The sequence below is a fragment of the Ornithorhynchus anatinus genome, chromosome 3 (assembly GCF_004115215.2).
Source record: "Ornithorhynchus anatinus isolate Pmale09 chromosome 3, mOrnAna1.pri.v4, whole genome shotgun sequence".
Lineage (NCBI taxonomy): Eukaryota > Metazoa > Chordata > Mammalia > Monotremata > Ornithorhynchidae > Ornithorhynchus > Ornithorhynchus anatinus.
Genome location: NC_041730.1, coordinates 126,933,621 through 126,955,487, shown reverse-complemented (window position 1 = coordinate 126,955,487; position 21,867 = coordinate 126,933,621). Strand labels below are relative to the sequence as shown.

The following is a 21,867-nucleotide window of genomic DNA, read 5'->3' as shown; positions in this document are numbered from 1 at the left end:
TCACTTCTGTGGGCCTCAGTTATCTCATCTGTAAAACAGGGAATGAGGCTGTGAGCCCCTGTGGGACAGGGACTGTGTCCAACCCAATTTGCTTGTATCCATCCCAGCGCTTAATGCAGGATCTGGCACTTAGTAAGCCCTTAAAAAATACCAGTTATCATTATTTTTATTATTATTACGTGGCTAAAAAGATTTGATAATATTATTATTAGTAAACCCCATAATTGGGGAGGCAGTGGCCAAGGGTACAAGGGGTTGGCACTTTGAGATGTCAGCAGATTTAGTCAGAGGCAAGAAAATGCTTCTTCAACAGTGGGATCACAGATTATCGAGAGACTAACAAGTGGATGAACATATGGGAGGGAAAAATAATTGTCATTAAATAAGTCCTGTGCAGATGTGAAGGGAAGAAGGGTCAGGACTCCATATGGTACACTTTTCTGAGCTCCAGTTGGTCCCTAAAAGATGGTAAGCACTGGGTCGGGCTCAGTGGGAGTTTCCATTCGGGGAGCGATGTCGAAACCAGATAGAACTGGATTCGGATCAGTCTGCTTCTGGGGAGGGAGAATATCCTGTGCCCAACTGCAAACCAGGAACAGGCAGCTGTCAGGGTTAGATTGTAATATCATTTCCTATTCTTCTGACGCCGAACCCTCTGTTTAGTAGATTTCAATGCATATTGCTTCTTCAGAGGGAAGTTCCGTGCTGTTCATCATGTCTTGTCTTACGCTGTCGAGTCGTCTCCGACCCATAGCGACTCGTAGCATTGGAGTAAACCATGGCTGTCAGTCTGCATTAGTCGTTGAAGAGGTGGGGGTGAAAGTAGAAATAAAGCTTCAAAGAAGGAACACAAAAGCTTCACCACTTCTTCAGAAAGCTGTTTAGGACCTTTTCTGTGAGGTGAAGTGAGAAGTCGTAATCGTGTCAGCTGTAAGGAAAGAGAAAACAGTTGGCTCCCCACATCACCCCAGTCATTTGTGTAATTTTGTGTGAGTTACATTTACTATTATTTAATATCCGTTGAGTGGTACATTGTTCTGAGACAAAATGCCTGTCGCTTGCTTTGGTAGCTCACATTCAAAGGTGGCATCATGACACTTTTTATAGAAAATCCAGGCACAGAAATAGTACCTGCATTTGTGACTAGTTTTTGAAATTTAAAGTTAAACTGTATAATTTCTTAATGTTATTCAGCCTTCTTAATTTACCATGTTTAATTCACCTCCCCCTTGAAGAGAACATGCTGATATCAACTGTACGTACGTATCACAGGGCTGAGCAAAAACAAGATCTTATTTTAGAGCAGGTTAATGTGTTGCCTCAGTTTTTCTTTCTATCTCTCCCTATTCTCCACCCTCTCTATCTTTCCCTTTCTCTCTTGCTCTACCCCCAGCCAGAGTATTGCTTTATCTCTGCCTTAGGGGAAACTGCTGTTGGATATGAGAAACTGATAGCCGTACTAGTACCTGGAAGGTTGTAATTACAGGGTTGGAAACCAACTGCATCCCATTTTGTGAAGTGTCATGAAGTATCCAATTAATCATATTTATGGAGCACTTACCGTTTGCTGAGCACTGGACTAAACATTTGGGAGAAAACAATATAGCAATCTATTAGCAACAAAAGCAGTTCAATCAGAATTTTCAACTCACACCAGATGTAACAATCTAGTACCTACCCCTTTAGACTCCCTGTTGGGAAAAGTCAGAGAGGATGGAAGGAGGTGTCAGTTATTTCACCTTTACTTTTCACTTTAACTGAGGTGGAAGTCATTCAAAGTGATTCCTGGGATCCTCTTTGGTTACAGACCATGAAAGAAACGTGAGCCAGAATGCAGCTGTATTTGAGGTAGAAGGGTTATGGGCTGACAGGAAGACAAAGGGTTGATGCGAAAGAAAATTAGCATACGTAGCAAACTTGGGCCTGCAATGGTGTATGTGTGGCTGGTTCTCCCTTTCCTAAAGGCAGTGGTCCATCAGCTGGGCCTATGCATCGAACCCAAGAAAAGATGGGCCTGTGCTGGTGGCCTGTATAATCTTGGACTACACTGCCATTTGAGAGTTGGTCCCTTCTTATTCCTGGACTGCTTCCCAGGCAAAATTTCCTGCCAAGATCAGATGGTGGAAATAGTTTTCTCACAGGCTAGCAGGCAAGAGCTTGTTTTCCAGATCCAAGTAGGACAGAGAGACTGTGTCCAACCTTATTATACTGTATCTATGCCTGTGCTTGGTACGTAATAATCAGTAAATCAATCATTGGTATGTATTGAGCACATACTGTGTCCAGAGCCCTGTACTAAGCACTTGGGAAAGTATAATATAGCAGATTTAGAAGCAGTCCCTGCCCATGAGAAGCTTGCACTCTATAGGAAGCATTTAACAAATACCACAATTATTATTATTAGCCCGAGGAAAGACAGGATGGCCTAATGGGAAGAGCACAGGCCTGAGAGTCAGAAGTACCTGAGTTCTAATCCTGTCTCTGCCACTTGCCTGCTGTGTGACCTTGTTCAAGTCACTTATCTGTGCCCCCGTTCCCTCATATGTAAAACGGGGATTAAAACTGTGAGCCCTATGTGGGATAGGGACTGTGTCCAACCCAATTATCTTGTATCTAGTTCAGCACTTACTAATAATAATAATGGTATTTGTCAAGCACTTACTATGTCCCAAGCACTGTTCTAAAAGCTGGGGCAGATACAAGGTAATCAGGTTGTCCCACTTGGGGCTCACAGTCCTAATCCCCATTTTACAGATGAGGTAACTGAGGCACAGAAATGTTAAGTGACTTGCCCACGGTCACACAGCAGACAAGTGCGGAGCCGGGATTAGAACCCACTTCCTCTGACTCCCCCAGGCTCTTGCCACTCAGTACCTGGCACATAGTAAGGGCTAAACAAATGCCACTGTTATTTATCTGTAAATTGGGGATTTAGTCCCCGTTCTCCTTCTTGCATAGACTGTGAACTCCATGTGAGTCAGGAGCTGTGTCTTATCTGATTAACTCATATCTACCTCAGCGGTTAGAGCAGTGCTTGATATATAGGAAGGACTTAACAAATGTAATAATAATAATAATGGTAATGATGGTAGGAGAGGTGACAGCTTGACAGCTGACCAGAAGAGCCTAGTAGATAGAGCACGGGCCTGGGAGTCAGAAGGACCTGAGTTCTAATCCCGTCTCCACCACTTGTCTATTGTGTGACTTTGGGAAGTCACTTCACTTCTCTGTGCCTCAATTCCCTCATCTGGAAAATGGGAATTAAGACTGTGGGGTCCTCTGTGAGCTCCAATCCCAATCAGCTTGTATCCACCCCAGCTCTTAGAACAGTGCCTGGCACATACAAAGCAGTTGACGAAACCAAAATTATTATTATTATTATTAAATGGTGGATCTAGGTTCAAAGAGCAGTGGTTGCAGGCTGTGTGTAGCTTGGGCTGGACTCGAGTTTGCTAGGGAGGGAGAGCAGATCAGAAGGACAGTGGAGGACAGGGCCTGGGTACTGTTAGCCGGGAGCTCAGGAAAATCAATGTGACAGAGATGAAAACTGCTAACCCAGTGAGCCTCCTCATCTTTCCTGCCTATTTTGTTTAGTAAGGTCCTTCATCCATTCAGAAACACACCTCCTTTATGGGTCCAGCACAGCCCAGTTGAGCCTGTGAAAAAGCCTGTGAAAGAGCACGGTTCTGGAAGTCAGAAAGCTTGAATTCTAGCCCCAGCTGAGCCAGGAGGAGCATCCCTGCTGGAGTCAGCTGTGCCTTTGGGAGTGATGGTTTCTGGCCATAGAACCATCTATTCATTCATTCAATAGTATTTATTGAGTGCTTACTATGTGCAGGGCACTGTACTAAGTGCTTGGAATATACAATTTGGCAACAGATAGAGACAATCCCTGCTCAATGAAGGGCTCACAGTCTAATCTAGGAAGTGCAAGGCCCAAGACAAATTCTACAAAGTAGCAGGTTAACTTTTGTATGCATTAAGCACTTCCAATGTACCACACGCTGGACTAAGTGCAAGATAATCAGGTTAGATCTAGTCCTTGTCTTACATGGGGCTCACAGGCTAATGAGTCATTATTATTAATATTAATACAATTAACCTTTTACTATTATTAATAATAGTGGTATTTGCTAAGCATTTACTATGTGTCAGATACTGTAATGATAATAATAACGTTAGTATTTGTTAAGCGCTCACTATGTGCCGAGCACTGTTCCAAGCGCTGGGGTAGACACAGGGGAATCAGGTCGTCCCACGTGGAGCTCACAGTCTTAATCCCCATTTTACAGATGAGGTAACCGAGGCACCGAGAAGTTAAGTGACTTGCCCAAAGTCACACAACTGACAAGTGGCCGAGCCAGGATTCGAACCCATGACCTCTGACTCCAAAGCCCATGCTCTTTCCACTGAGCCACGCTGCTTCTCTACAAAGCACTAGGACGAATATAAGCAAATTGGGTTGGACACAGTCCCTTAATCCCCATTTTACAGATGGGGGAACTAAGGCACAGAAAAGCTAAGTGACTTCCCCAAGGCCACACAGCAGACCAAGTGGTAGAGCTGGGATTAGCACCCAGCTCCTTTTGACTCCCAGTCCCATGCTCTATCCAGTGGGCCACTCAAAGATCATTGTGGCTACAAAGCCTTTCCCCACCAGGTCGGTCGTGACATTATGGCACAGTGTGGGCACTATGCTGCAATCGCTTCGATCATAAATGAGCCCTGGATTCTGTACACAGTGAGCGCTTGATAATATGAGAAGCAGCGGGGTTTAGTGGAAAGAACCCCGGCTTGGGATTCAGAGGTCGTGGGTTCTAATGCCGGCTCCACCACATGTCACCTGTGTGACTTTGGGCAAGGCATTTAACTTCTCTGTGCCTCAGTTACCTCATCTGTAAAATGAGGATTAAGACTGTGAGCTCCACATGGGACAGCCTGATAATCTTGTATCTACCACAGCGCTTAGAACAGTGCTTGGCATATAGTAAGCGCGTAAATGCCATCATTATTAAATACGATTGAATGAATGAACATTTTGAGGGTCTTTTGCAGTGTGGGGCAGCCTCACCCACATACTCCTTCGTGGCACTCTGTTGCCCAAGCAGGGACACTTCAGGCAGGGGAGAGTACGGAGTGGACCTCCATAAACCACCAACTCTTCCAACGATTCCTCCACCCAGACTCACGGTCCCTGCCCAGCACTGAAATGAGCACTTACTAACTTGTATTGTAGTCTCCTAAATGCTTAGGCTGGTGCTTTCCACAAAGTAAGTGTTCAATAATAATAATAATTATGGTATTTGTTGATTCATTCAATAGTATTTATTGAGCACTTACTATGTGCAGAGCACTGAACTAAGCACTTGGAATGTACAATTCGGGAACAGATAGAGACAATAATAATAATGTTGGTATTTGTTAAGCGCTTTCTATGTGCAGAGCACTGTTCTAAGCGCTGGGGTAGATACAGGGTAATCAGGTTGTCCCACGTGAGGCTCACGGTTAATCCCCATTTTACAGATGAGGTAACTGAGGCACAGAGAAGTGAAATGACTTGCTCACAGTCACACAGCTGACAAGAGGCAGAGCCGGACTTCGAACCCATGACCTCTGACTCCCAAGCCCAGGATCTTTCCACTGAGCCACGCTGCTTCTCTGCCCAATGATGGGCTCACAATCTAAACGAGGGAGACAGACAACAAAGCAAAACAGAACGAAACAAAACAACATCGAGATCAATAGAATCATGGAAATATACACCTAATTAAAATAAATAGGGTAATAAATAATATATACAAATGAGCACAGTGCTGAAGGGAGGGGAAGGGGAAAGAGCAGAGGGTGGGTGAGGAAGGGGAGGGGAGGAGGAGCAGAGAGAAAAGGGGGGCTCAGTCGGGGAAGGCCTCCTGGAGGAGGTGAGCTCTCAGTAGGGCTTTGAAGAGGGGAAGACTGTCGGTTTGGTGGATGTGAAGGGGGAGGGCATTCCAGGTCAGCGGTAGGATGTGGGCCAGGGGCTGACGGCGGGACAGGTGCAAACGGGGGACCATGAGGAGGTGAGCGGTGAGGAGCAGAGTGCACGGGGTGGGCAGTAGAAAGAGAGAAGGGAGGAGAGGTAGGAGGGGGCAAGGGGATGGAGAGCTTTGAAGCCAAGAGTTGAGGAGTTTTTGTTTCCTGTGAAGGTTGATAGGCAACCAATGGAGGTTTTTGAGGAGGGGAGTGATATGTCAAGAGTGTTTCTGAAGGAAGATGATCCGGGCAGCGGAGTGAAGAATAGACTGGAGTGGGGAGAGACAGGAGGAAAGGAGATCAGAGAGGAGGCTAACACAATACTCCGCCGCTTGTCAGCTGTGGGACTTTGGGCAAGTCACTTCACTACTCTGGGCCTCAGTTACCTCATCTGTAAAATGGGGATTAAAACTGTGAGCCCCACATGGGACAACCTGATTACCTTGTATCTACCCCGGCGCTTAGAACAGTGCTTGGCACATAGTAAGCGCTTAACAAATACCACTATTATTATTATCATTATTATTATTATAATAATCCTATCGGGATATTAGGAGAGCTTGTAAAAGCATGATAGCAGTTTGGATAGAGAGGAAAAGGGTGGATCTTGGCGATATTGTGAAGGTGAGACTGGCAGGTGTTGGTGACGGATTGGCTGTGTGGGGTGAATGAGAGAGCGGAGTCAAGGATGACACCAAGGTTGCGGGCCTGTGAGATGGGAAGGATGGTCGTGCTGTCCACAGTGACAGGGAAGTCAGGGAGAGGACAGGGTTTGGGAGGGAAGATGAGGAGCTCAGTTTTAGACATGTTGAGTTTTAGGTGGCGGGCAGACATCCAGGTGGAGAAGTCCTGGAGGCAGGAGGAGATAAGAGCCTGAAGGGAGGGGGAGAGAACAAGGGAGGAGATGTAGATTTGTTAAGCGCTTACTATGTGCCAAGCACTGTTTTAAGCACTGGGATAGATACAAGGTAATCAGGTTGTCCCACATGGGGTTCACAGTCCTAATACCCATTTTACAGATGAGTTAAGTGGCTTCCCCAAAGTCACACAGCAGACAAGTGGCAGAGCCAGGATTACTACCCACATCCTCTCAATCCCAAATCCATGCTTTTTCCACTATGCTGCTTCTCTATGAATCCCATTTTTTTAATGTATTTGTTAGGCACCTACTATATGCCAGGTTCTGTACTAAGCTCTGAGTTAGATAGAAGATAGGTTGGACACAGCCCATGTCCCACATGGGGCTCACAGTTTTCATCTCCATTTTACAAATGAGGTAACTGAGGCACAGAATAGTGAAGTGACTTGCCCGAGGTCATGTAGCAGACAAGCGGTGCAGCCGGGATTAAAGCTGGGTCCTTCTGACTCCCAAGCCGGTGCTCTATCCACTAGGCCATGTTGCTTCTCAATGATTGATTGATTGAAGTTGAGGAGTTTCTGCTTGGAGTGGAGAGGATGGGCAACCATCGGAGGTTTTTAGAGGCCTGGGGAGATGTGCAAAATGATGTAGAAAAATGATTTGGGCCACAGAGTGGAGTATCTGTATATATCTGTAATTAATTTATTTATGTCATTCATTCATTCATTCAATCGTATTTATTGAGCGATTACTGTGTGCAGAGTACTGTACTGAGTGCTTGGAAAGGACAATTCGGCAGCAGACAGAGACAATCCCTACCCAACAACGGGCTCACAGCCTAGAAGGGGGAGACAGACGACGAAACAAAACAGGTAGACAGGCATCAATAGTTTCAAAATAGATAAATAGAATTATAGATTTATACGCATCATTAATAAAATAGAGTAATAAATATGTACAAATATACACACGTGCTGTGAGGCAGGGAAGGGGGTAGAACAGAGGGAAGGAGGGAATATAAATATCTGTTTCCCCTTGTAGACTATAAGCTTTGTTGTGGGCAGGGAATGTGTCTGTTATATTGTTATATTGTACTCTACCAAGCACTTAGGATAGTGCTCTGCACACAGTAAGTGCTCAATAAATACAAGTGACTGACTGAATATGGACTGGAGACGGAAAAAGCTGGAGTCAGGGAAGAGTGCAAGAATAATAATAATAATGTTGGTATTTGTTAAGCGCTTACTATGTGCAGAGCACTGTTCTAAGCACTGGGGTAGACACAGGGGAATCAGGTTGTCCCATGAGGGGCTCACAGTCTTAATCCCCATTTTACAGATGAGGTAACTGAGGCACAGAGAAGTGAAGTGACTTGCCCACAGTCACACAGCTGCCAAGTGGCAGAGCTGGGATTCGAACCCATGACCTCTGACTCCAAAGCCCGTACTCTTTCCACTGAGCCACGCTGCTTGTGGATAGAGCCCGGGCCTGGGAGTCGGAAGGAACCAGGTCCTGATCCCAGCTCTGCCGCTCGTCTGCTGTGTGCCCTTGGGCAAGTCACTTCATTTCTCTGTGCCTTATGCACAGAGGGCGATTCAGTAGTCAACGTGGGATATAGCAAGTGCTCGAACAAGTGGTCTCATTGTGCCTGGTTCATCCAGATTAAACTAGAATCTGAATTCCTACATGACTGTGGGGGTGATGAGACAATCACTGGCAGTATGGGTTGGAGGGGTATGCAGGACTAGGTGTCACTTGGCACTGGGCAGAGCCCATGCAGCCCATCTCCTCTGTTTGAGCGGGCCACTCTACAACTAGGTCTTGCAGTATTAAACAAAATACTGGAGGGATATGGTTCCCCTTCTGTCATTCTGTAGAATTTACTGAGCACCTGCCATGTGCCAGAGCAATGTACTGAATGCTGGGGAGAGGTACAAGGATGAGAATTCAGATACTGCCCCTCACCGACAAGGGGTTCACAGTCTACCAATAAGGGAGGGAAAGTGACGGATACGCAAGGAAAGATTTAAATGATCGATAAATGACTTACTGGTATTCATTGAGTGCTTACCTTGTTCAGGGCATGATACTAAGTACTTGGGAGAGTACAATACAATAGAGTTGGTTGCCATGATCCCTGGCCTCAAGGAGTTGACAATCTAGTAGGGGAGATAGATGTTAAAATAATTCTAGAGAGAGGAGGCAGTGGAGTATAAGGATATGTCAAAGCCTTATTGAAGGCACATCTCCTCCAAGAGGCCTTCCCTGACTAAACCCCCTTTTCATTTTCTTCAACTCCCTTCTGCATCACCTTGACTTGCTCCTTTTATTTATCGCCCCAGCACTTATGTACATATGGGTAATTTATGGATTTATGTTAATATCTGCCTTCCTCTCTAGTATGTAAGTTCTGTGGGTCTGAGGTTGGGGTGAGTATCAAAGCACTTAAAGGGTACAGAGCCACGTGCACAGTCTATGCAAAAGGGAAGATAAAAAGGGTGGAGAAATGAGGGGTTAGTACAGTGCTCTGCACATAGTAAGTGCTCAATAAATACGATTGAATGAATGAATATAATTTTAGTAGGGTTTTGAAGATGAAGAGAGCGGGGGTCTGTTGGACATGAAAGAGGAGGGAGCTCCATGCCAGAGGGAGGAGGTGGGCAAAAGGAGTTGGCAGCTAGAGAGATGAGATTGAGGGACAGTGAGTAGGTTGAAGTTAGGGGAGTGAAATGTGAGGGCCGGGTTGTAGGAGGAGAGGAGTAAAGTTAGGTTCAGCAACAGAGCCTAAGGAAACAAGGACAGCATTATGAACAGTGAAAGCTAATGGAACAGGATGGAATTCTCGAGCTGGACATCACCAAGGCGGCCAATCTAGAGACCAGCGGTCAGTCAGTCGGTTGTATTTATTGAGGACTTGCTGTGTGCGGTACATTGTACTAAGTGCTTGGGAGAGTACGATATAACATTAGGCACATCATTCCCTGCCCACAGCAAGCTTACGGTCCAGAGGGGGAGACGGACATCGGTGTAAATAACTACATGACAGATGTGTACAAAAGTGCTGTGGGGCTGGGAGGGGAGATGAAAGAAAGGAGCAAATCAGGTTGATGCAGAAGGGAGTTGACAAGGAAAAGAGGGCTTAGTCAAGGAAAGCCCCTTGGAGGAGATGTGCCTTCAATAAGACTTGGAAGGCAGGCAGAGTAATTGTCTGTTGGGTATGAAGAGGGAGGAGGTAGAGCCTTCCCAACATTCCAAGAGTCCCCCCTTCCTGCCAGAACAAGGCAGGCCCTCAGGTGACAATAGGGGCCGTGAGGGGAATGGAGGCAAAAGAGGGTTTCGTAGACCTACTCAGGTGGGCCGTTTGTCGTTTGCCCGTGTCCCGGTGGGGTGGGATCCACCCCCGCTGGCCCTGGGCGGGGAGGAGAAGATTCCACAGACTGCAACCATGAGGAAAAGGGATGGGCAGGCCGCCCCAGCAACCAAGGAGTTGAGAGGCCCAAAATTGTTTTTCGGCCACAAGCACAAACATGCCAAGGCTCAGCCCTGCTTAAGGGCCCTGAGCTGGAACCTTCTCCCATTTGCTGATTTGCAGAATCCTCCTGAGCGCATATTTCCCCTTTCTTTGCCTCCACTCCCTCCCATAAATCAACGTTCCAAAAACCACCATGAGACGCAACAACCCCAACCACCTCAAGGGGATTGTTGGAAGGAATTACTAATAAAACTGATTGCAGAGAGTCTGGCAAAACATCAGGCAGCGATGCCCAAAAGCTGAGTAATGGTTCTCTGCCGTGCTTCCTTCAGGAACGAGCATCGGGGAGCATCTGGGAGCAGTTAAGTGAGAGACAACATGGTCACTCAGGGGCTGGGGCTAGATACAGGAAGGCCCCAGTTGTCATCTTGGCCGACGCCTCCGGCTTAGTCTGCGTTGCAGCACAGATTTAGGAAAGGGGAGGTGTAGGTGCTGGGGTTGCTGGGGATGGAGTGCGTACTAAAGGGCTTAGGCGGTAGAGCTTTAAATGCCCAAGTGATGCAGAGAAGAGGGTGAATAGGGTGGGGAAATGAGGGGTTAGTCAGGGAAGGCTTCCTGGAGGAGATATGATTTTAGTAGGGTTTTGAGAATGGAGAGAGCAGTGGTCTGACAGATGTGAAGGGAAAGGGAGGGAATTTGTTCATTCAGTGCATTCAATTTGTATTTATTGAGCGCTTCTTGTGTGCAGAGCACTGTAGTAAGCACTTGGGAGAGTACACTATAACAGTAAACAGACACATTCCCTGCCCAAAACCTACCAAGAGGGAGGCCGTGAGCAAAAGATGGATGTCAAGAGAGAAGCAGTGTGGCCTAGTGGAAAAAGCGCAGGGCCTGGGAGTCAGAGGACCTGGGCTCTAATAGCAGCTCAGTCATATGTCTGTTATGTGACCTTGGGCAAGACATTTAACTTCTCAGTTTCTTCATCTGTAAAATGGGGATTAAGACGGTGAGCCCCATGTGGCACATAATAATAATAATAATAATTGTGGCATTTATTAAGTGCTTACTATGTGCCAGGCACTGTACTGAGCACTGGGATGGGCACAAGTAAATCAGCTTGGACACAATCCCTGTCCTACATGGGACTCACAAACAAAGGGGGAGGGCGAACAGGAATTGAATTCCCCCCCTTTGGCAGATGAGGAAACTGAGCCCCAGTGACTTGCCCAAGGTCACACAGCAGACAAGTGGCAGAACTGGAATTAGAACCCAAGACCTTCTGACACCTAGGTCCATGCTCAGACTGTTTCCCACCTGATTATCTTGTATCTACTCCAGACTTATGCCTGGCACATAGTAAGGGGGGAGGGAGGGGGAGAGGTAGGGAGGGAGAGAGAAAGAGAGAGATGTAGCTTATTGGAAAGAGCACAAGCCTGGGAGTCAGATGATGTGGGCTGCCTCCCCCACTTATCCGCTGTGTGGCCTTGGGCAAGTCACTTAACTTCTCTGGGTCTCAGTTACCTCATCTGTAAAAGGGGGAATAAAAGTGTGAGCCCCACGTGGGAAATCTGATTACCCTGTATCTACCCCAGCGCTTAGAATAGTGCTTAGCACATAGTAAGCACTTAAATACCGCTATTATTATTATTATATGAAGTCGAGGCACAGTGAGTAGTTTGTTGTTTGGGGAGCAAAATGTGTGGACTGGGTTGTAGTAGAAGAGGCCCAAGGGGAGGTAGGAGAGAGAGAACTGATTTTTCTTTTGTGTGATTTGGAGCTTGGTTAGACCCCCATTCAGATGCTCCAATTGGGAATGTTCTGTGTGCTCTGCACACAGTAAGTGCTCAATAAATACAAATGAATGAGAACGTGCTCCCTGGTCACTCCCTCCCCTCCAAAGGGATAGATAAGCCTAATAGCCATGGGTTGAGCCTGGGGCCAAAATGGAGACAAAGTCAATCAGTCATGTCCCACAGATGGGCCCAGTAGGAGGCAAAGCAGATCATGACAGAGTCCTGGATCTGTTTGGCCTCTCACCTCCAGGCCAGAGGAAAGAAGAGACTGAGGGAGGCCCCCCACCACAACTCTCCCCTAGAGCTGCCTTACCCCATGTCTGGCTGCCAGAGGTCACCCGGGTCAGGACCTGGTGTATCCTGGATTCTCTGGGGAATGGGGCTAAGCGGGTGGAGGGAGACAGGTGTCGAGGCGTTACAATGCCAGGAAGAAAAAGAAAATTGTCTGTGGTTTCTGGAGTCTGGGCCAGAACAGATTTTAGACTCTAGACTGAAAGCGTGATGTAGGCAGGGAATGTGACTGTACATTGTTCTATTGTACTCTCCCAAGAGCTTAGTACAGTGCTCTGCACATAGAAAGCTCTCAATAAATATGATGGAATGAATGAATTTATGAACAGATGGATCCTGCGATCTTGCCCCGTTTTGCCGGCACACTCAGTCAAAGGTATTTGTTGAGCGCTTACTGTGTGCAGACCACTGTTCTAAGCACTTGGGAGAGTTCATCACAACAATATAACAGATACATTCCCTACCCACAATGAACACTCAAGATGGTTTGTCTTTACCGCTCCCCCACCCCGTTCTGGTCTCCGGCTGCTGTGTTTATTTGAACAATGATGAGCATCACAAACCAAGTGAAATATGACTTGGAACCAAAAATCAGCTAGCGCAGGCAGGCTCTGACCAAAGTGACTGAGTTATCTGAGAAGGGATCAAGAAGCAGAGTTGTCTAGTGAGAAGCAGTGTTGCTTAGTGGATAGAGCATGGGCCTAGAAGTCAGAAGGAACTGCTCTCTAATCCAGGCTCTGCCACTTGTCTTCTGTGTGACCTTGGGCAAATCACTTAACTTCTCTGTGTCCCAGTCACCTCACCTGTAAAATGGAGATTAAAACTTTTAGCCCTATGTGGGACACGGACTGTATCCAACCTTATTAGCTTGTGTCTACCCCAGTGCTTAGAACATAGTACGTGCTTAACAAATGCCATTAAAAAAAACTGTGCTTTTAACCCACTAGCCATCAATCAGTGGTGTTTTTTGAACCCTTACTGTGGACTGGAGTAGGGGCCGAGGAGTCGAAGGACCTGGGTTCCAATCCGGATCCACCACTGTCTGCTGTGTGACCAAGTGCAAATCACTTCACTTCTGCGTGCCTCAGTCATCTCGTCTGCAAAATAGGGATTAAGACTGTGAGCCCTTTATGGGGCAGGGGCCGTGTCCGACCCAATTAGCTCATATCTACCTCAGCGATTAGTACAGTGCCTGGCACATTGTAAGCGCTTCATTAGTACCATTAAAAAAAAAAACTTGGGAGCACACAGGACAATAGAGCTGGTAGACAGGATCCCTGTGTGATGAGGACATAGAGTCAGATAGTTTGCCATTTCTGGAGCCCAGTCCCTGAGCCAGGTGGATCATCACCGGAGTCACGGCGTTGCTTCGGACCTCCAAAAACCTCTGAGGGAGACGCAAGCGAAACCCTCCCATGGAACAAATTCGCTCACAGAAGTGTTCTCGTCACCGACTGCCGGTTGTTTATCACTGCTGATGGGCTTTCCTTTTGCCTCAAACAGGGCAGGTGCATCAACTTCTCCAGAGTCAAGTCGGATGGCACGACGACAACCTTCGCCGCCACCCCAAGACCCGTCCCCACCCACGAGTACGTCCCGCTCAACAACGCCCCGAGGGGCCCACCCCCGCCGCCGGCGTCTCTGCAGCCTCCCACCAGGCAGTTACCTCCTGTACCCCCTCCGGCCCGGGTCCCCCCGGGCCCTCCCCCCTCCCGCCCGCCCCCCCAGCCCGCCCTTTAAAAGTGCTGGCCGAACCAAGATCGACAAAACACGTTTCTTTGCTGAACTCGGCATATTTATTGAGTCTTGGTTTACAGTTGAAAGATATTGGAATTTGTTGCTGGTCAGCAAAAAAAAAAAAATTGCCATGTGTCAATTTACTGTACAAAATGTATTTATACCACACATGTTGAATCTGTGTGGTGGAGAAATCCGGGGATCTGCCCCTTCGTGTTTGCGGATTTATAGATCTCGCCAGGTGCCCGGAGTAGCCAATTAGGTGCCCAGTCGATGTGTCCTCCCAAGCGCTCAGTACAGTGCACCGCGCACAGTAAGCGCTCAATAAATACCATTGACTGATTGATCGATTACCGGTAACTTGTATAGTTAGCGAGAGTGACCCAGGGCTCTCCCTTAATTGAGAGAACCCAAAAAAGGCCTTAGGAATATAAAGCAGGCCTGCCCCTGATTCATAAAGTGGAGCATACCCCTTCCTTAGTTCCTTTACAAATAGAAATCTGGGCTCATTCTTCACCCTTATCACACAAGGCCTCTTTCCATGACCACATCCAAGAACCCCGAGCAGTAAGCGGGTAAAGCCTATGACCCTGAAGCTCCGGGTGGATGAAATTGAGTGGCTTCTGTTCAATCATCATAACGGAAGAAAGTGATGAAAAAGTACAAGAAAGATGGATTTTACTCCAGTGGGGCCTGGGTGCTGAATCATTTTCACTTCATTTTGTCGATCCCCCTCAAAAGAGGGTTGTGGAGGGAAGGCTCCTTTCTTTCCTTGATTTTGGTCCTCCTAAGTTCATTTCACGTTACTTCTTTAGAGATCGTTCCCTTGGGAAATAATGCGGCTCGATTGTAGAATATGGAACACCAGTAAGTGTGTGAGTGTCTGTGTCTGTGTGTGGGACAGGGTGTGTGTGTTAGGGGTTGTGTGAGATCGCAATCCCACACAAGCAGAATGAGAGTATCAGACGTGAGGCTCCTCAGTAATTCAGCATGGGACCCAGAATGGGCTAACGTGAATGAGCTACAGCTAGGAGCCTCTAATCAATCATACTAACTAGTAAATTAAACTTCCTGCTCTCGTCCATTATATTTAGACCACATCAGAAGGGGCGTCTGTAGAGCTAGAACAGGTCTAAGTGTGTTTTGTTTTTTCAGTGAGTATTATTGGTGTTAGTTGTTGGACTCTAACAGCTATGGTTTTGCTGAATTCACGCTGGTATGGTATGCATATAATATATGTGCACGTATTAGTGGCAATATTGTCTTCCATCAGACCAACTTTAAATCTTCCAGTTGCCTTGTTCGTGAGTCATTATTTCCAATGGAAATCCCCAATTGCAGTAGAAATCTTGGTTTTCACAATGTCCTCCTAGGTCCTTCAGGTCTCCCTTCTCTTCCCCCCACCCCCACTTTACCCCACACTGGCATCTGGGAAGACCGAATCGGCTAGGAACCTCAACTCCTGGCTCTGTTTAATCCAGCACTGGTTCTGATGCTGCAGTGGGTATTAAGAACCACTCTACTCCCCGCCACTTCGTAATGCATACGTTCAGTCCTCTTTTCGACTTGACAGGTCTGTTTTGAGGATTGCTCAGATCCAGAAGAAATCCTTTACAAACTGCCGTGATCTCGTGGCCAGGTGGAAAGGTCAAGGATCTGAGAGTCGAGACCTAAATTCTAATCCCAGCTCTAACAGTGGCCTTTGTGGCCTTGGGTGAGTCATTAAACCTCTCCGAACTTCAGTTTCCTCTTCTGTAAAATGGTGATAAGGGACCTATTCTCCATCCCTCTAAGATTGAGAACCTCGTGTGGGCCAGGGACTGTGGCTGCTTTGATTATCTTGTATCTACTGCAGCACAGCCCAGTGCTTGGTACCGAGGGAGCACTTATCAAATACCATAATAATAATAATTATTATTATTTTCTTAAAGGAAAAGCACTATGTAGATGGGAAAACTTCAGATAATTATAATAGTCCCACAGATGAGCAGTTCTCTGTCCTGCTCTTTGTAGCAGTCATCTCCATCTCCCCATCATAAAACCCGGACCTTTCACAGAATTAGACTCTGTAGCAAGGAATTTAGCTGGGCTCTATTTACAAGTCCCAAATGGTGGAGGACTAGGTTGGAAGATGGTGGAGGATTAGTTTATTGCTTTCTGGGTAGATGCTTCTTCCTCCTTCCTCTTGACTGGGTCAAATTCCCAGTGTTCTTTCCCACCCTAGAATTCCTACTGGGTTTTCTGGGCATCCCAGGACTTGGTCCTTTCCCTCACATGATGTATTATGGAGGGTTGGACCCTGGACCCAAACCCTCCAAAAGACACCCAGCAGGTGCAAATCTCCCTTTCCAGTGCCCTACAGAGGGCCACATCCGTTGGCTTTGTTCTGCAGACATCTTTTACTCCCGCGGGTGGGGAGTGAAGATCATCTGACTGCTCTGGGCACAGAGTCCAAACAGTGAGGCCCACTTCTGGTTCTGCTATGTGACCCCAAGTCACTGCATTTCTTCTCAGTAAACTCCTTGAGGGCTGGGTTCGTATCTCCTGACTCGGTTGGATTCCTGTAAGCACTTAATACAGTGCTCTGTTTAGTAAGTGCTCAAGGAATACCATCGGTTTGATTTTGCCATCTCTGCCCCCTCTGGATCAGGAAAAAAAGTCTAATCATGGGTTAAGCGTAAGAATCCAATCATGTGGAGAGTAGCAGGTTTTGCCATGAGACTTTGGGCAGTCGTGTGTTTTCCACCTTGGGAGGAGCCGAGCCCGTGGATCAGTCTGCTAATAGTATCCCAGGCCCAGAATGTGTGTAACAGCTTTACAAAACACCATCATGCCTAAGCCTTTTCTCCTGCTGCCTTCCTAGAATGTGATTCATAACTTTCGTTTTTTGTTTTTCGTTTTTTTGAACCAAAAGCAAATATCCTTTCTGTACATAGAGAGATTTTTTTTTTTTAACAAAGAGGAACGGCTCATGTCTGCTTTACTGCTGGTCAGTTAGAGTAATTTATTACCAGGGGCTTTGGGGAAATATCTACTGGTCACTGACATAGGATGCTCACGGATAGGATCCACAGTAGCCGAGTCGCATCTAACGGATCCTCCTCGGGAGCTTGGGGAGAGGGATCGGGAAGGGGATGGGAATGGTGCTCTGTAGTATGCTTAGTTTATAATCGATTTATTATGAGTAATGCATAGATGTGTCAACTCTGGTAGAACAATCCAACCTGCCAGAACCATGTATTAGTGTTTGGTAAAGATGGGTAGAACTGAGTCTCCGAGAGTGTTTTGGAAAAAAAAAAACAAATTTGCTGTGCCAATACAGTACAGAAAAAAAAAAAGATGTAGACTCACTTTAAAGGAAAAAAAATGGCGGGGTGGGGGTGGGAGGATGAAATGTCAGTTTTTTAAGAGTTGGAAGGGATATGCATCGTTCGGGGATTGTCTTTGGTTTGAAATGCTCATGTTGTACAATTTTATGCAGCTCACCTACTGCTTGCTCATAGTAATTGTATAATCATTGCATATGACATATGCCTGCTGTCCATTTCTGTGATATTTTACAATGGTGAGACTTACAACTAAATGTGGAAAATGTATCTAATATTGAAACAATGTACGTATACCAATTTAAACCCCGCAATAAATCTGTTTACCAACCATTGGGAATTTCGTTGTTGTCAGTCAAACGGTAGGGTGCAAAGATATTGCCTTCAACTCTTATGTATCATTCTCAATATTGGTAAGAAAGTGTTAGAACCTGACAAGTAAATTCAGAAATCTGTCAGCTCACAAAAATCTCCAAACTAACCCTTTTTACTCATTGCCACTGATGAAGTGAAAATAATTAGGGCATTTTTTGAGTGCTTTACTATGTGCTAAATTCCAGGGTAGATTCGAGATAATTAGATCAGATATGGCCTCTGTCCCACAACTCACAGTCCAGGAGGGAGAGAGAGCAGGTATTTAATCTCCATTAACAGACACAGAGGTTGTGACTTGTCCAAGGTCACTCAGCAGGCACTCGATTGAGCTGGGAGCACTGCGCTGTAGTAAATGCTTACATCCAAAACTCCTTGAGGGCAGGGTGATGTCTTTTACTTCTGTGGCCTGCTCTCTAGTCCCAGACCAGTGCTCTGCCCAGTGCAGACACTCGATAAATACCATTTTGGAAAATAGGTTGTAACTGGAATGTGCAGTTTGGTCTCTCCCTCATCACAATCTCAATACATGCACCAAATATGCAGATACGCAAAATCTCTACCGCATTTTCACTGATAGAGCTGGTCGAGGCTGATTCCGCCATCCCCCACAGTCTGAATTCTTCTTCTCCCGAAAGATGTCATTTCCCTCTAATCGGGCAGGATAGTGCCAGTCCCGGGGGTCCTGAGGGGGGCACGGTGATGCTCCAACAGTATAATATTGGCATCTCTCGCTGGACTTTGGACCCAGGAAGTGAGTTTTTCCTCTTAGGGGTCTTTGTATCCCTAACCATATTCCACCGGGAATACTGTCCCCAACCGATTAAATGCCTGAGTTGTTTTTTCTTTTGACCTCAAGCAACCAACTGGGTAAGAACAATCAGCGATTTTTCCTTGGTGCCCCTGGCCTCCTTCCCAGCCTGGAGTCATGTTATTTCATCTGGTTCCCATCGAGCAGGAAGTGGCGGGGGGTGGAGGGAGGGTTGGAGGGAGGGGTCACTGGAGGGAGCCGAAACCTGCACAGAGCTCTGATCCCAGCAGCTCTGTTCCCAAGAATGCCATCCTCCTCCTGCCTCCTGCCTCCTGCCTATTTGCTTTTGGTTAAAAAAAGCAAAAAACAAAAAACGAAAGTTATGAATCGCATTCTAGGAAGGCAACAGGAGAAAGTGCTTAGGCATGATGGTGTTTTGTAAAGAGGAAGGTGACATGGCGAGCATTTCAGGTTCTCCCTTCTCAGGATCCAGCAGCAGCAGCTTTCCACCCCCAGCACCAGCCCCTCAGACACTAATAACAACGAGGATATTCGTTAAGTGGTTAAGCACTTACTATGTGCCACGTACTGTGTACTAAGTTCTGGGGTGGATACAAGCAAATCGAGTTGGATTCAGTCCCTGTCCCACATGGGGCTCACAGTCTCCACCCCTATTTTCCAGATGACGTAACGAGGCACAGTGAAGTGACCTGTCCAAGGAGACACAGCAGGCAAACGGTGGCGGCAGGATTAGAATCCATAACCTTCTGACTTCCAGACTCGTGCTCTATCCAGCTCCAAACTGTTGGGGAGAGGAGGAGTCACGGCTTGAGGGGGCTCTGTGGCAAAAAACCCCTGAAGCTGGTGTAAGGTTGCAAATCTTTCTGCCTTTTCCTCCAGAGAGGTCAGTAGGCCAGCAGGAGAACACTCACATCATGCAGTGAAACATCCCAAGGGGTCAGGAAATACCTTAGGCTTGGAGCTTCCTCACACATACACCTTCCCCTGCTGGGAAGCAGCAAGACCTAGTAGATAGAGCACAGGCCTGGGAGTCAGAAGCTCATCCCGACTCTGCCACTTGCTCTGTGGCCTAAGGCAAGTCATGACCTCTCTGTGCCTCAGTTACCTCATCAATAAATGGGGATTAAGACTGTGATCCCTATGCAGGACAGGGACTGTGTCCAACTCGATTTGCCTGTGTCCACCCCGTGCTTAGTACAGTGCCCGTGCCATAGTAAGTGCTTAACAAATACCATAATAGAAGGAGTATGGTTTAGCGGAAAAAGCCCAGGCTTGGGACTCAGAGGGCGTAAGTTCAGGGAACTTAACTTTTCTGTGCCTCAGTTCCCTCATCCGGAAAACGGGGATGAAGACTGTGAGCCCCACGGGGGACAACCCGATTACCTTGTATCTACCCCGGCGCTTAGAACAGTGATTGGCACATAGTAAGTGCTTGACAAATACCATCATTATTATTATCATTATTATTATTATTCTTGATTATCATCGCCTTGATTCAATTGTTTTAATGAGATGTTCATCCCCTTGATTCTATTTATTGCTATTGTTCTCGTCTGTCCGTCTCCCCCCATTAGACCGTAAGCCCATCAGAGGGCAGGGACTGTCTCTATCTGTTACCGATTTGTACATTCCAAGCGCTTAGTACCGTGCTCTGCACATAGTAAGCGCTCAATAAATACTATTGAATGAATTATTCCCCAAACCGAACCATCAATTGGTGGTATTTACTGAACGCTTACTGTGTGTCCCGAGTACTGTACTAAGCCCTTGGAAGAGCACAATAGAGTACATCCCTAGTCACCATAGTGCCATAGGCTCAGACCTTATCAAGTGCCCCTCTAGTGTTCTGTTTATCGCTCCCCGCCTGAGCATAGGGTTGCTGAGTGAGATGCGGGAGCAGGGAGCAGATATGATCTGCAAGTGTTTGTGTGCGTGTGTGTGTGTGTGTGTGTGCGCGCGCATAACCTCTGTTTATATATTTCTCTTCTCAGGAGGCAGTTTAGTCTAATGGAAAGAGGCTGGGTTTAAGGATCAGAAGGCCTAGGCAACGCTCACAAGTTGGAAATCAATTTCAGGTTCAAAATCAAAGAGGACAGAGAAGAATGTGCAGAACGATCTTCATTATTCGTTAAAATCTGGCTCAAAAGGTCCTATCCCGCCACCCTTCCTTCAGAGGAACTTTCTCAGCCTCCTATTTTTGCCCTCTTAGTCCAGTATTTCTAAAGGAGTCCCCAGAGGGTCGTCCTCTCCGAATCACTATCTCCACGGTCCTGCTCTCGGCCCGGTGGAAAGAGCCCTGTTCTGCCCATCAGAAGTCTTGAGTTCAACTTCTGGTTGTGTCTGGAGCCGGCTAACGGGGGCCAAGACCACACACGTTTTTAGATACGTGCTGCGCCTCTGTCCCGCTACTCTCTCGTTGCTCCCTGAGCTCCGCCGGGAGCATGACAGGAGGGAACTAGAGTACAAAAGTCTCCACACCAGTCACTAGCGCAAGCATCAATCCCTCTGAGGGACCTTGCTCTCTTGAAATCTTGGGCCTAGAACTCATAAGTGGTCTCTGATGGGAGACACTATAAATGTCAGTCAATCGTATTTACTGAGCGTTTACTGCGTGCAGAGCACTGTACTAAGCGCTTGGGAGAGTACAAGCAGCGTGGCTTAGTGGTAAGAGCACGGACTTGGGAGTCAGAGGTTGTGCGTTCTAATCCCGGCTCCACCACTTGGCATCTGTGTGACTTTGGGCGAGTCACTTCACTTCTCTGTGCCCAAGTTACCTCATCTGTAAAATAAGGATTAAAGCTTGGGAGCCCGACATGGGACAACCTGACTACCTTGTATCTATCCCAGCACTTAGAACAGTGCTTGGTACATAGTAAGCACTTAACAAATACCATCATCATCATCATTATTATTATGACAATAATGTAACAATAAACAGATCCATTCCCTACCCACAGTGAGTTTACAGTCTAGAGGGGGAGCTCGGCATCATGGTATCGGCAAGGCGGAACCCAGTAACCCAACGTGGCCCTGCTTTCCAGTGAGGCTCTAGGTGACTCTGTGGCACAGGCAGGGGAAAGGCAGGGCAGGGTAAGACTCACGTGGACACAAGCAGAGCAGTTCTTCTGTTGCCTTCTTCTGCACTCTACTTCTGGCTCCATCTCTTTCTCCACCTTCTTCCCCCACATTCTGCTCACTGCTTTCCCCCCAACGCACACACAGAAAGCCCTTGCTCA

The 21,867-nt window shown here is 46.9% G+C and overlaps 1 protein-coding gene across 1 annotated transcript in view; it reads left to right on the top strand.

The window, feature by feature from the left end:
• Nucleotides 1-17,827, top strand: part of ANTXRL (ANTXR like) — a 125,090-nt gene extending 107,263 nt beyond the window's left edge. The window contains exon 19 of the mRNA XM_029059895.1: nucleotides 13,928-17,827. Coding sequence (XP_028915728.1) covers nucleotides 13,928-14,164 — 237 coding nt within the window. The 3' untranslated portion in view covers nucleotides 14,165-17,827. The remainder of the gene's footprint in view (nucleotides 1-13,927) is intronic.
• Nucleotides 17,828-21,867: the final 4,040 nt, after the last annotated feature.